This window comes from Schistocerca americana, chromosome 1, assembly GCF_021461395.2.
Source record: "Schistocerca americana isolate TAMUIC-IGC-003095 chromosome 1, iqSchAmer2.1, whole genome shotgun sequence".
NCBI lineage: Eukaryota > Metazoa > Arthropoda > Insecta > Orthoptera > Acrididae > Schistocerca > Schistocerca americana.
This window is the reverse complement of record NC_060119.1, coordinates 704,597,334-704,613,762: the sequence shown is the minus strand read 5'-3', so window position 1 is coordinate 704,613,762 and position 16,429 is coordinate 704,597,334. Positions and strand designations below refer to the sequence as shown.

The following is a 16,429-nucleotide window of genomic DNA, read 5'->3' as shown; positions in this document are numbered from 1 at the left end:
TGTCATACAGGAATCTGGCAAGGGTACCAACCACCCATAATTTGATCAAATTTCTGGCTGATGTCACCAGAGCCAGATGAACTCTCCAATAGCCAAGGGCTGATGACCTTGCTGTTTATTCCCTTAATTCCCAACCAACCAACCAACCAACATGTAAATATTCAAGTCTGTGCACTCACAAGCTCATATTCTGGTGAAGGGTTAATGATCTCCTTGAAGAGTTACAGCAACTGATACGTGGTAGCAAATCCCATTACAAGATGACTTTGTGATTTTGGTAGAAAAGTAGGACAGAAACTAAACAAAGATTTCTCACTGGGAAACCTTGGAGATGATACAGCTAATGTCAGAGTTCAAATATTAGTAGAATTCTCTGAAAATATATTTTTTTAGATAATAAATCCATAAGACAACACAGAGATAAAGTATGAAAAAAGTTAATACCCTGACCTTCAAGTCAACACAAATTATTGTAAACATATCATCAATGTAGCTGTTGAGCAACACAAAAACCTGCAAAATACAATCTGCTTCATTGGTGCTATGTGTGCTGTAAAAGTTTAGTGGGGCTGTAATTGTTTGCAGGAAGCCAAAGTTTCATGAGAACTTAAATTATATTTTTCTGTTAGTTTTTATGCTGCACATTGAAATGACACTTAAGAACATCAAATCTGCACCAAGAAAACTCAATTTTGTGGTCATAACTGATGATGTTTGATTATTTACAGGCTCACCATCATTATAGGTTTGTTTGCAACATACTTCGGCACCTGCAGTGTGTACACAGTCATTGTGGCCAACAACATTCAACAGGTATGTCCCATCATCAAAGGTATATTACAGACCAAATTTGCAAACTAAATGACTTTCCCCTCTTTTAGTTGAAGCAGTAATCAGTTGAATTGTACCGATAATAAAATTTCTCAATTAGAATTTATTTCAGATCATGTTTCTGAACTTTTCCCACTTCTTTGCCTAATCCTATCTACTATACTAGTATGAGAGGGTGACAGAATGTGCACAGTAAAATTTCCCAAGGCTTCCTAACTGATTCTACATTAATATCAAGGTTAATGTTTGATAATGACTGAGATTAATCCCAGTAGCTGGGGCACTTACGGTAAATACTCAGTTTAGGTGTGGTAAAAAATTTAGTTGTTGGAAGATAACAAAGTGTGCATGCAAACCCCCTGCCATTATCCCAAACCCCCAGCTCCACCATGGTTTCACTATGAAGCATCATAATGGGGCATAAATCCACTAAACTCATAGAAATAATGTGATTCTCTCAAATGCTCAGATATCCTTATAAAGCCTTTGTCAGTGCCTAGATTCAGAAAAGTGCTTAAACCATGAAGGAAACTTTCAGAAAAATAACATTACATCAAGGCTTTCTAGATGTAACATATTGGAAAATAGTGAATGCTTCTTCCATAAACATTTATCATTGAAACTGCGTATAGTAGTAAATATATAAATATAATAAGAAAATTAATTCCTACAAATATTACTTAAATGGAAGAAGCCTTGTGATAACATTGATTGGGATGCAAATTACTTTCAAACATTGTGGAAGTTAATGACAAGTGTGTTTGTTCATTTTCATTCCTTGTTATCTTGTACAATTATCTTCTGAGGCAATGGTTCTAAAGTAAAAAGTGAACAGTAGGAACAATGTGTGAAGTAAGTAGCCACACATATTGTAGAGTGGCCTTCTTAAGGTTTTCCAAATTCCAACACACATTTCCCAATACATTTACTCCTTAAAAATATTTGTTGCTGATAATTAAAATCAGTTTCACCTTGTGAATTACTCAGTCACAATACATGCAGTCCTTGCCTCATTGTGTAGGGTTGAGAGTCAAATTGTAAACTTTGATGGAAAGATATTAAATGAATTCCTGTCTAACACAAAACAAAAAACTGGGAATCCCCAGCAGTTTAAAAAACCATTAAAAACCTATCTCATTACTCTGTCCTCCTTTTAATTATCTGATTATCTAGGTTCAAGGGATGAACACTCCTTCAGCTTTTTATTTTTTTTTGTGTAAAACATTGTCATAGGCTTCTGTAGAGCCATAAGACTTACTTTTTTTTATTTTTATTTTTTTTAATTACTGCATAGAGGCATTTCCTGTCTACATGTGAACATTCTGGTTTAATTATATTCAATTTTTGTATCTATATTTTCAGTTTTAGTTTCTCTCAGAAAAATTCCTGTAATAAATGGTCAAAAAAATTCACGCATTTGATTTTGTGCAAGCTAACAATACAGAAATGTCTGTGATAATATCTGATCCATGCACATCTGAGGTAGAAAACTGATGTCAAAGAATAGAAACTTGGCAACACAGTAATGACATGTATGACCATTACCTTCATTCAGTGGTATTGATGGCAATGAGGGCTACAATATTGAGTGTGACCTGGCAAAAATAGCATCTGCAACGAACCGTACAAATGTTGGCTTGGTTCCTGCTTTCATGTGGTATGATCAGCCCCAATTGAACAGTTCTGTCAGGAGGGTCAATATGGAGCTAGATCAGCTGCTTCGGGTGGCTACTTTGTCAGGTGTAGGTTTGGTTCCTGTTGATGGTATTGGTAGGTGGGACTTTGCAAGACATGGCCTGCATCTCAGTAGGAAAGGGAAGGGTAAACTGGCTGAGCTCATAGCAAAATCCGTAAGGAGGCGCACTGAAACTTATGGGAGTCCTTTTTTAGGCTAAGATCAATGTTCAGTCATCAAACATTGATTGAAATTAAGCTCAATGGGAAATTCAGACGGGCAGTTACTAGAGATGTTAAAATATCACAAGATTCTCATAAGAGTACAGTGAAAAATAATGTTAGTATGTCACAAGATTCACATAAAAGCACGGTGAAAAATAATGTTAGTATATTGCAGCAAAATATAAGGGGATTAAAAAACAAAGTAGGTGAGCTTCTTGTTTGTTTAGAAGATTTAGAAACTAAGGGTGGAACAGATGTACTATGCCTATATGAACATCATATAGTCACAGGTATGGAAATGGTAAATACAGGTGGATATAAGCTTTCAGGACAAGTAGAGACACTATGGTGAGAGGAGTTGCCATATATGCTAAAATCTGTGGTAGTGTGAAAAATGTGGAAATTAAAATTTTTTGCATAGAGCAACATACAGAAGCACAGGCATGTGAGCTTAAACTAGATAATGGCACTTTTATAATTGTAGCTGTGTATAGGTCCCCACTAGGAAATTTTCAACTATTTTTGAAAAACTTGAATTCTTTGTTGTGCTATCTGTCAGACAGAGGAATGCAAATTATTGTTTGTGGGGATTTCAGTCTAGATTTTCTGATAGAGTCCGCTAGAAAGCTTGACCTTGAAGTATTACTTGGTTCTTTCAAATTGACATCAGTTATTAATTTTCCTACTTGGGTGGTACAGGAAAGCAGCCCACTGGTAGATAATGTTTTAATAGACCAAGATAAATTAATCAAATAAAAACGTTTCCTGTTAAGAAAGGTCTGTCTGATCATGATGCACAGCTAGTTATAGTATATGACATAGCTCCATACAATAATTCAATACAGTCCTCCAAAATAGTGCATTCAATTAACGATTTAACAACTCAAAATTTTGGGGAAAACTTGCAACAGTTAGACTGGGATGAGATGTACAGGGAACATGATGCAAATTTAAAATTTGACCTATCTCATGATGCATTTGTGAGTATATTTGAAAACAGTTTCCCTAAGAAAACAGTAAAATATAATTACAAGAAACCACGTAAAAAGCCATGGCTTACTAAAAAGATAAAAATATCTTGTGAACAGAAAAGGGAAATGTATCTTATAGTTAGGAGGAGTAATGATTCTGAAACAGTGAAACATTATAAAAACTTCTGCACTGTATTAAGAAAAGTTATTAAAAAGTCCAGAAGTATGTGCATTATGTCTAAGATTAGCACATCTAATAATAAAATTAGAACAATTTGGAATATTGTTAAAAGGGAAACAGGTCAACCCAGAGTACAGGAAGACTGTATTTCTATCAAACTGAATGAAAAGTTTGTTAACAAGAAGTCAGAAGTAGAAAACATTTTTAATAATCATTTTTAAGTAGAGAAAATAGGATCCAGCTATTCATTAGAAAATGCAAGGCAGTATATGGAAGAGGCAGTACCTATGCAATTTGATAGAATTGAAATTCAACGCATCTCTCCTCTTGAAATTACGAAAATAGTAAATTCACTCAAAAGTAAAAGCACACATGGAATTGATGGCATTTCCAGCAGAGTACTAAAAGCTTGTTCCCAACAAATAAGTAGGATTCTCAGCCACATCTGAAGTAGCTCACTGAAACAGGGTATTTTTCCAGGTAGACTGAAATACACTATTGTTAAACTATTGCATAAAAAAGGGGATAGGTCTGATGCTAACAACTACTGCCCAATATCACTTCTGACAGCTTTATCCAAAATTCTTGAAAAAGTAATGTATTCAAGAGTAGCATCACATATTTGTAAAAATGAAGTACTAACAAAATCTCAGTTTGGTTTTCAGAAAGGCTTTTCAACAGAAACTGCTATATACGCTTTCACTGATCAAATATTAAATGCACTGAATAACCAAACATCACCCATTGGGATATTTTGTGATCTCTCAAAGGCTTTTGATTTTGTGAATCATGAAATTCTTATAGATAAACGTAGGTATTGTAGTATGAGTGGGACAGTGCACAAATGGTTTAATTCTTACTTAACTGGAAGAATGCAGAAGGTTGAAATTAACAGTACAGATAGTGTTCAAAAATCAGCAGAGTCCTCTAACTGGGGAGGTATCAAGAATGGTGTCCCACAGTGTTCAGTCTTGGGTCCCCTATTGTTCTTAATATATATTAACGACTTGCCACTCTATATTCATGAAGATGCAGAGCTAGTTCTTTTTGCTGATGATGCAAGTATAGTAATCACACCCAAAAAGCAAGAATCAGCTGAGGAAACTGTAAATAATGTCTTTCAGAAAATTATTAAGCGGTTCTCTGAAAATGGACTCTCACCAAATTTTGAGACAACACAGTTTATATAATTCTGTACAGTAAATCGCATAACAACAATGATAAATATAGATTATGAACAGAAGTCTGTTTCTAAGGCAGAATACTCAAAATTTCTGGGAGTGTGCATTGATGAGAAATTGAATTGGAAGAAACACATCAATGATCTGCTGAAATGGTTAGGTTCAGTTACTTATGCTATTAGGGTTATTGCAAATTTTTGTGATAAACATATCAGTAAATTAGCCTACTATGTTTACTTTCATTCACTGCTTTCATATGGTATCATATTTTGGGGCAATTCATCATTAAGAGAGGAAGTATTCATTGCACAGAAGTGTGTAATCAGAATAATAGCTGGAGCCCACCCAAGATCACCTCACAGACATTTACTTAAGGAATTCAAGATATTCGCAGTATATATTTACTTATGAAATTTGTCATTAACAATGCATCCCAATTCAAAAATAACAGTGAAGTGCATAGCTACAGCACTAGAAAAAGGGATGATCTTCGCTATTCTGCATTAAATCTCAGTTTGTCACAGAAAGGGGTGAATTATGCTACCACAAAAACCATTTGCCAAATAATATTAAAAGTCTGACAGATAGCCAAGCAACATTTAAAAGCAAATTAACTGAATGACAACTCCTGCTACTCAGTAGATGAATTTTTAGATATGAATTGATAACTGTAAAAAAAATTAATTAATTATATTGTGTAAAGAAAACTTATGTTAAAGTGACACGTCCCACATCATTACAAAATGTCGTATTCATGATCTATGGAACAAGGATTAATGTATTTATTTATGTAACATAATACAAAAGAGCTGTCCAGTTGCCACAGTGAGTATGCTATTAAGTTAAAAATTGGAGATAATAGGTTTGGTTCCTAATATAGTACACTGGCCCAAGTAGGTACACTTATTCTGGCAAGTGGTTTTTTATTTACAATTCAGAAATTACTGCATATCCTGTACAAAACATGTACAATTACTTAATGCTAATACACAAATGAGGATACAGTGGTTTCACTAGTAAACTTTTAAATAAATATTTTGCTATAAACAGTCACTCAGTCCATCAGTATTGGATGCCCCTTCTTCAATTATTTCCTTCTCCCTATGATCACATAACTAACTCTTACCATTTTCTTTCTGACCTACCTCTACTTTTCCCTTGCTGCACTATGTAGTTCATATTTAACTTAAGCAGTGAGCCTTTATATGTATAATCTAAACAGATTACCGTAGTGTATTATTGTTTTGCTTCACTTCCTTTGCTAAATGTACACTCAAATTTCCACTTTACATGTATACCCATTCCCAGGTGCAGCACATGGTTTCCATGGTGGGGAAGGCTGTGAAATTTATCAATTGGAACTAAAACATATCGTGAGCTATGCTACAGATCAGTCTTCCATCACAACCAAGGTTTCAGGTGACAGACAGGAGCAGTACAATATCAAATCTATCCAAAAGTTTACATAATGTATCTTCTTTTCATTCCATACTCAACTATTAAATAACACCAAAAGTTAACTCCAAAGAAGGAATCTTAGGGTTTAATGCCCCATAGAATTAACTCCCAAATCATATCTATAGGTAGCATATTTATCTACCAACTTCATGTTTCATGACACTTCATCACAATGAATTGTACAAAAGTACAAATTTTGAAGAGATCTTAGCTTCTTCATGCTTAATGTTTTTCCTGTTTTCAGTTCTAAACTTGAGATGTTTAATGTTTTTATGAGTTCAATCTGCAGCATTCATGAGTTCATGCAATGCTGCAGAGACATTTCTGTGATGACATATGTCTTTTGCTATGACTATGATTTCTCGATGAATAAAAAAAATACCAAATTGCAATCAAATCAGGCAGTGATGTACAAAACTATCTTGCAGTTAGTGGATCCATATTTCCTGTTATGTTTACACAATGGGAGAAACTCGCTCATGAGAGAGATCTCTTTCATGTACATAACATCTAACGTTGAAGAACATACTTCTATTAAATTAATGAAAAAGTTTTAGAATCTTTTAGAAACACTCTACTGTGCGCTGAACCGACACAATATATTTGTCTATCCCTACACAACTCCTGCTCCCAACATCTTACCTCATGGTACATATCCCTGAAATAGATCTAGAAGCAATGCGTGTCCCATATATGCTTCCACCACCACCTACTCCAGTCTGGTCACAAACATCACATATCCCATCAAAGGCAGTGTAACCTGTGAAACCAGCCATGTGGTCTACAAGCTCAGCTGCAACCACTGTGCTGAATTCTATGTGGGCATGAAAACAATAAGCTGTCTGTCTGCATGAACAGCCACCAACAAACTGTGGCTGAACACACTGGCAAACATTACATCCTTCATTTCAATGACTGCTTCACAGTCTGTGCCATATGGATTCTTCCCACAAACACCAGGTTTTCTGAATTGCAGAGGTGAGAACTTTCCCTGTTATATGTGCTACGTTCCCTCCTGGCCTCAACCTTCAGTAGTCATTGTCCTCACCCACCCAGCCCCTTTCCTGTTTCCATTCCAGCATTACACAGCCCTCATTCCACCATCACACCCAGTCTTTTTACTTCTTTTCTTTTGCACTGTAATGACATTAACTAACATTTAATTATAACTAATCATACCAAGAATTACGCATTTTTGATACATTTTCAGCATATTATTGTCTTTCATGACATGCAAGCTATGATGAACAAGACACAAACATTCCTTAACATCCAGTATGATGTTCCCTGTTATTTTCTTACAACAAATCATACCAATGACTTGCTTTCAAGAAACCCTTAATGTTCTGGCAGTCTGAAATAGCATATACTCATAGGATGCAAGTTTTAATGTAAAAAAAAAAAAACTATATATGGGCTTGTAACACTTAAGACCAAAAGGTATCTCAAGTTCTACCAGTGATGTAGATGATATGCATGACAGCTAGGCTCAAGGATCTGAGACTTTGGGAGACAAAAAAGGAGCTGTACTCTGTAGAAGCCACACCCTCAAACCTTTGCTAAATAGAGCAGGCAGAATTTAAAGACACTGCCTTGAGACTAGCTACCGCCTGTTCGAAAAACATCATCTGATACCACATAAAAACTGTTCCAAAAATGTTGACTGTCATTACATGAATTTGTGTCAGAAATATTTGAAATGCTTCCTGATAATTTAAATTCTGTAATCCAAAAGAAGAAATAAAAACTTTGAGGTTCGCTGATGGCATTGTAATTCTGTCAGAGACAGCAAAGGACTTGGAAGAGCAGTTGAACGGAATGGACAGTGTCTTGAAAGGAGGGTATAAGATGAACATCAACAAAAGGAAAACGAGGATAATGGTATGTAGTCGAATTAAGACGGGCGATGCTGAGGGAATTAGATTAGGAAATGAGAGACAAAGTAGTAAAGGAGTTTTGCTATTTGGGGAGCAAAATAAATGATGATGGTCGAAGTAGAGAGGATATAAAATGTAGACTGGCAATGGCAAGGAAAGCGTTTCTGAAGAAGAGAAGTTTGTTAACATCGAGTATAGGTTTAAGTGTCAGGAAGTCATTTCTGAAAGTATTTGTATGGAGTGTGGCCATGTATGGAAGTGAAACACGGATGATAAATAGTTTAGACAAGAAGAGAATAGAAGCTTTCAAAATGTGGTGCTACAGAAGAATGCTGAAGATTAGACGGGTAGATCACATAACTAATGAGGAGGTATTGAATAGAATTGGGGAGAAGAGGAGTTTGTGGCACAACTTGACTAGAAGAAGGGATCAGTTGGTAGGACATGTTCTGAGGCATCAAGGGATCACAAATTTAGCATTGGAGGGCAGTGTGGAGGGTAAAAATCATAGAGGGAGACCAAGAGATGAATACACTAAGCAGATTCAGAAGGATGTAGGTTGCAGTAGGTACTGGGAGATGAAGTAGCTTCCTCAAGATAGAGTAGCATGGAGAGCTGCATCAAACCAGTCTCAGGACTAAAGACCACAACAGCAACAACAACAACAACAACAATGCATTATTGAAAAATGTATTTTAACATATATGCCTAAGAGCTTTTAACTATGAGCTGGGCCTGCTCCTTCCATCGATTAGTACCAAATAGCATCTTTCCAGTTTCATGACCATTACTTTTATTGCTTGAAAAATATATGGTTATTGTAGAGTGGCAGTAGCCTTTTCAGTAGTTGGAGGGGAACAATCTGAATGATTGACTTATCTGTCCTTCCAACTTTAACCAATATGGCCTTGCTATGTTGGTACTGCAATATCTAAAAGCAAAGGGAACCACAGCTGTTATGTATCCTTAGGACATGTAGTTCTTCTGTATGGTTTCATAATTATGATATTCTCATGTAAGAAACATTCTCAAGGTAAAGTAGCCCCCACCCTCATTTGGCACTCTATTCAAGGGCTACTCTAGACTAGAGCATGTTATCATAAAAAAACAAGTCCACCATTCTATGGTCTGGTGCATGGGATGTTAAATTCTTTAATTAGGTAGGTATGTTAGAAAACTTAAAACAAGAAATGACACATGGAAAGTAAACATACTGTAAACCACTGGTTATCAGCACAAAATGAAATAGGGATAATGTAGAAATAGGATTAGTAATGAATAGGGAAATAAGAATGTGGGTGAACTACTATGAGCATCATAGTGAATGTGTTATTATAGCCAAGATAAACACAAAAGCAACACCCACTTCAACTAAGCAAGATTCATAATAGCTGTACATATTTCAGAGTTAAACTGTTGAATGCATTGTCACCAGAAGCCCACACTACCTCATTAAAAAACCTTCAGAAATGTTATACAAAACTGGCTAAGAAATAAGGCATTTTATGCTACAGAAAATACTTTGATTGTGCAACAGATGATCTTTAATTTTAATTACACTCATTGTATATCTGTTCCCAAATCTATATGAGTTAACTGTTATCTTATTATTGTCTTATTTTCTTATATGTATATTTGTGTATAATTTAATTTCTACAAACTATTGACATGAATAGCATGCAAAAGGCTTGAAAATTGAAATAAATATTCAAAATTAAATAAGTCTTACTGACAGAAACAGATCAGGAAGTGTCACTATTGCTGTCCGTGCAGAAAAATATCTGATGATGGCAGAATTAGAGAGGATATAAAATGCAGATTGACAATCTTAAGAAAATTGTTTCTGAAAAAAAAAAAAAAAAAAAAAATTGTAACACTGAGTATAAATTTAAGTGTTTTGAAATCTCCTCTGGCAGTATTTATCTGGAGTGTAGCCTTCTACAGAAGGTAAATGTGGGCAATAAACAGTTTAGACAAGAAGAGAATAGAAGCTTTTGAAATGTGTTGCATGTATTCCTCACAAACAGTTTACTTCATGAGCTACAAAATATTCCATTTCACATTTAGGAGAGGTTATGGTTACAACACAATGTTACACCCTCAGGCTTGTGAATCAATATGTAGAGGTATTTAAGGAGAGCTTACCCCAGGAAATGGCTCAACAGTTGTGATATTTTACAACCTCCACACTCACTTGACTGAAATCCACTGAGTGTCTTTCTGTTGAGACAGTTGAATAACCATTTTTTACTCCACCTAAGAATGTGAAGAAACTTATGCATCAGTGCTGCTATTGTATCTTCAGATGCAGCTATGATGTGAAGAGTTTTTGCAGCTAATCACTAAGGGTGTGTAGGTGCAGGGAGGTAGCTCTGAATTTCTATTGGGAAGACAATATATGTGTCATGAAAGACCTGTTGCAATGGTGAGACTATTCATAGTATTATATTTGACTCATGAAGTGTGACATTTTGGCAGTCATATTTTATATTCTGTAGAGTATATGATGAGCAGATTCTGAGTTGCTCAAATATGAATTTTGTTTAAGCCTTTGACAGCTATGGACTGGCACAGCAATTAAAGCATGCTGCCCTAAGAGCAGTTGATTGCTACAGTGGCACCAATGTGCATGTAATGCAGTGCACTGGTTACAAAAGTTTTGTAGCATACATTTGTTTATTTTTTTTAGTTGTGGTGAAATTAAAGCATCATTTGATCATAGTGCTACTAGTAGGGTCTTGCCACTCCATATCATTTACTTTGAGCCCAACAGGTAGTGCTACAATGTTTTTGTAGACAATTTTCATCTCAGTTTGTGATTTGAACCCTTTTGGCAGTCTTGTGATACTGTTTGTAGTTTTCTATAAATCCAATAGATGTTGTTTCAAAATAAAGTTCAAGGTTTCAGTGACAGTACTTTTGATAGACCAGTGCCACTCTATTCAGTCTGCTGTAGATCTAACAGATGATTTTCATTGATCATCCTGGTTTTTTTTTTTTTTTAATCTGTGTTTTCCTATTTTGCTGTGAGACTATATTGTTGTTGTGGACTGGAGTAAATACTTTAAATAAATGTTCTTAAACCCTCCCAGTACCTGTCCAAAGCCCAAAACACCAAAAAATCTGAGAAATGGCAAGAATTTATCAGTATTCAACACCCAATGCATGAGAAGTCTCATACATAGTAAAGGGTTAATTTCTCTATATTGATTAGTTTTATAGTTATTTCTGTCCTGCAACAGGCAATTTCTAACAGACTTACTCTTCACAATTATTTACATTTTTCTGATGAATCATAGGCTTCCTCATCATTAAAATACTGTACTACACAGTTTAAGGGTGTGGATGGTTTAAGAAACAGTACTGCAGTATTATAGGACAGAACAAAATTAGTAAGCAAAAATAAAGATAGCTATACCCAGATATGAACCCCCACACCTTATATAAAATAGCAAGATGTGCTGCACACTGTACTCAGTGGCCACCTCTGTCATACTGTACTGAACGAGGATAGTTACTATGGATTTTGATACAATGTTGTTGTTGTTGTTGTTGTTGTGGTCTTCAGTCCTGAGACTGGTTTGATGCAGCTCTCCATGCTACTCTATCCTGTGCAAGCTCCATCTCCCAGTACCTACTGCAACCTACATCCTTCTGAGTCTGCTTAGTGTATTCATCTCTTGGTCTCCCTCTATGATTTTTACCCTCCACGCTGCCCTCCAGTACTAAACTGGTGATCCCTTGATGTCTCAGAACATGTCCTACCAACCGATCCCTTCTTCTAGTCAAGTTGTGCCACAAACTTTTCTTCTCCCCAATCCTATTCAATACTTCCTCATTAGTTATGTGATCTACCCATCTAATCTTCAGCATTCTTCTGTAGCACCACATTTCGAAAGCTTCTATTCTCTTCTTGTCCAAACTATTTATCATCCATGTTTCACTTCCATACATGGCTACACTCCATACAAATACTTTCAGAAATGACTTCCTGACACTTAAACCTATACTCAATGTTAACAAACTTCTCTTCTTCAGAAACGCTTTCCTTGCCATTGCCAGTCTACATTTTATATCCTCTCTACTTCGACCATCATCAGTTATTTTGCTCCCCAAATAGCAAAACTCCTTTACTACTTTAAGTCTCTCATTTCCTAATCTAATTCCCTCAGCATCACCCGATTTAATTCGACTACATTCCATTATCCTTGTTTTGCTTTTGTTGATGTTCATCTTATATCCTCCTTTCAAGACACTATCCATTCCGTTCAACTGCACTTCCAAGTCCTTTGCTGTCTCTGACATAATTACAATGTCATCGGCGAACCTCAAAGTTTTTATTTCTTCTCCATGGATTTTAATACCTACTCCAAATTTTTCTTTTGTTTCCTTCACTGCTCGCTCAATATAGAGATTGAATAACATCGGGGAGAGGCTACAACCCTGTCTCATTTCCTTCCCAACCACTGCTTCCTTTCATGTCCCTCGACTCTTATAACTGCCATCTGGTTTCTGTTCCTGTTACAGTGTTATCAAGTCGCAATTCTTTGTCATCCATGCAAAGGATGAATATTTATTACAGAAAATTTTGCATTGTTAGTCTACAAACACTAGCACTATTTAAATATGTGATTTTTTTCCCTCCACTATTTGTCTTATACTTTGCAATCCTCTGTGATTATTTTAATGAATGTGAACTGTAGAGAAAATGAAGGGAAATTACAGCAGAGTGGAAAGGAACAAGAACCAGAATGAAATATGTAATAAATTTAGTGTCGTGGTTTCAATTTTAAGAAGTTCTTAAAATAGAGTCATGTTACAATCAATACATTGGTACTATGATTTTAGCATAATTTACATGGAACATTTGTAGTATGTCTTTCAATTAATAGAAGATATTGAGTTGGCTGTCTCTATTTTTGTAGGTAGTGGAGCACCACACAAATTCAACATTAGACCAACGCTGGTATATAGCAGGAACACTGCCACCACTTCTCCTGCTTGGCTTTGTACCCAACCTGAAATGGCTTGCGCCAATATCCATGATTGCCAATTTATTCATGGGTGCTGGCTTGGGTATTACAGTGTATTATCTGGTCCAGGACCTACCATCTATTTGGGATCGTGTGCACTTTGGCCACCCTTATGGCCTGCCTCAGTTCTTCAGCATTGTCATTTTTGCCATGGAAGCAGTCGGGGTTGTAAGTATGTATTTTAGTGTCTTGTAATTGCCCCCCCACTCACCCTTTTTCTCAACCTATATTTCTGTTCCCATCTACTAGTTTCCATCACAGTAATTTTTCCAATTTTGCATTTAAATTTCCTTTCAGTCTTACCTGTGGACTAACTAAACTACTCATATAGAGAATCAAAATGACAACTTGTTAGCCACATCAGAGATAGTTGTCTGCTGTGCAACAAATTTCAGATGAAAAAGTTTAAAAATATAATAAAAACTATGTTTTGGAAGTAGCACACCAAGTCCTGTGCAACAGCAGTTTCCTTTTATCAGGTTCACTGCCAGAGTATAAAACTAATTATTGAATTACATAACAGATGATTTGAATCAGTCATAATGCTGCTATCATCTTTAAAATGAATCTCATAGGTGTATGTCATTGTTTTCTATTTGTTTGTTATTTACTAACTTCAGTACTATTCGGCCTTTGTTCTTGGAGTGTTTTATTTTTTTATAAGATGGGAAGAAAATAAGAAGGGAAGATTTTACAGTAATGTTAATAAAATAGATATAGCTCTAGTTTATGGGCTGTTCTCTCCTTTTTGTGGCACAAGATGCTCTAATACCCTGTTTTGTCCTATCTCTCTGCTCCTGTTTCAGTATACCCTCATATAACTTAGAGGAAACAGTAGTACCAAAGGTTTTAGGAATATACTATTGAAGAAAGAGTTTTATTTCTCATCTACAGTGTCAGTCTACCAAATTCAATCAAATTGTTCTTTCTGTGATGTCTTTCAAAACATTCTGAGTGAGTTGTGTGTTAATCTATCATTACTTAAACTTAATTGTTATGATAAACATTTGAACACCATGCTGAGAAAATAATATTTTTTTCTTTACATCCAAACCACATAATGAAGTTTGGTCGAAAAATAAATTGTCAATGAATGAAGTGCTATGTGCTAAACCTCTGTTTGGGAAGACTGGTGATAAGAAAATAAGCACATGCAATTTGCAGTGGTTTGCAGAGTATAGATGTAGATGTAGAAAAGCTGGATATCAGCATACCTAGTCACTAGTATCTGCCAGAAAGTAAACATGAAAGTGTCATAGCAAGTACACTGTAATTAATTTCATGTAACCGTATTAATATGCTGTTAACATCATGATTCCAGATTTAAATCACATCAAAGACTTCCATAATTGTGGTACAGAATCCAAAGAATTTTCTGACATGTAATAAGTGTAATACTTGGAAAGGGCTTTTTTTGGCATAGCACTAACTCAACTTCCTATAAATTTAGTCACTCTTCGCAGTCCATGCCCTCACCCTCTCCCCATCTCACACCTTTTTATCTGTCTCCCCACTACCAATCCGCTAGTTCTGTGATACTGTGTTATTAATTTGCATCAAAACAGATATATCTGACAAAATTTGAATGTTATTCTAGGGTGGTTTGCTTTCTTTTCATAACATCGTGCTCTTATTGAACCATTTCCTTGATTATACTGTGAAAACCTCCAAAATTAAAGGTATTCAGTTTTATTCTGCAAGGCATGCACAGCATACCTATCTACACAGGAGAGCACACTCAAGTAATAAAACTGTAATTCTAGAAATTTATTTCTTATTGATTTTATGTTTTGAAATATTCAGAATCAACCCACCATCTCATGCAACTGTGAGCATCCTCAATTTGATTTATTTGCGTTTCTAATATTGACCCAGTATGTAACACTACCTGCATGTTTTTACTGTTGCTTGTCAGTGTATACTGATGCTAATAATGCCTACAATCTTTTAATTATTGAGTTTAATTAAATTTTTGTGGTTATTAACATTATACACTTGCTAAAGCTGTTGTGACTTGGAAGAAAAATTAGTAAAAAACATTGGTGCATTCAGATGGCATTTAGAAAGTTTAAAAAACACTTTAAAATCATGTGAATACAGAGCTACAAAACATATTCCTGAGACATACCTGGTTCAAACAGCTAACAGTTAATGCAACCTTCTTGTACACAGGTAATGCCACTTGAGAACAACATGAAGACTCCTAGGCACTTTCTTGGATTGTGTGGTGTCCTTAACCAGGGCATGACTGCAATTTGTTTGATTTATACACTGATTGGGTTCCTTGGATACCTCAAATATGGTGATGATACTAAAGGCAGCATCACACTCAACTTACCTGTGGAGGAAATGTAAGTATTAAATCACATTCATAAACTTTTATAGATTATATTCCATTAGATATGTTATTACCCCAGAGACCCATTGTGAGGAGATTATGATTGATGTGGAACATTAAAGAATACACCTTTTATACAAGAAATAATTTGCATAAATTTAATGAACAGCCCCAGATCCTAAGAGAAGAGATCTCAAGGATATGGATCAGATCAAAAATATGAACACACATTTTCATTCCCATATTAATACCGTTTCCATGTTAATAATACAGTTAGCAGATACATGTAAATATATACATGCTAAAGTACCCACAATAATGCCTGTACTACCATATTTTGGCATATATTATGAATTTAAAAGAATTTATGTTTATTTACAGCAATTATATTCTTGCATTAAGATGTTCAGAATTTTAATTAGTTCTGCTAAGAAATTTGTCACTGGATTGGCCATAAAAATCACAAATAAATCTCAAATAAAAATGTATCTTCCTATACAACTGACAACTGATTGGAGCAAACTAAATGACTTTAATGTTTTGTGTAGATTATTCTTACTAACAGAATTGTTTGCTGCTGACCGTAAAGATAACACAGCTACTTATCATAAAGATGACACACAGAGTTGCAGACAGGCATGTCAAAAAACTGTTACACTT

At 35.3% G+C, this 16,429-nt stretch overlaps 1 protein-coding gene across 2 annotated transcripts in view; it reads left to right on the top strand.

Annotated features, from left to right (window-relative positions):
- LOC124609704 (proton-coupled amino acid transporter-like protein pathetic) overlaps positions 1-16,429 on the top strand; it is a 328,159-nt gene that overhangs the window by 290,517 nt on the left and 21,213 nt on the right. For both annotated transcript variants that reach the window (XM_047140095.1, XM_047140094.1), the window contains exons 6-8: positions 729-813; positions 13,324-13,599; positions 15,604-15,782. In XM_047140095.1, coding sequence (XP_046996051.1) covers positions 729-813; positions 13,324-13,599; positions 15,604-15,782 — 540 coding nt within the window. The remainder of the gene's footprint in view (positions 1-728; positions 814-13,323; positions 13,600-15,603; positions 15,783-16,429) is intronic.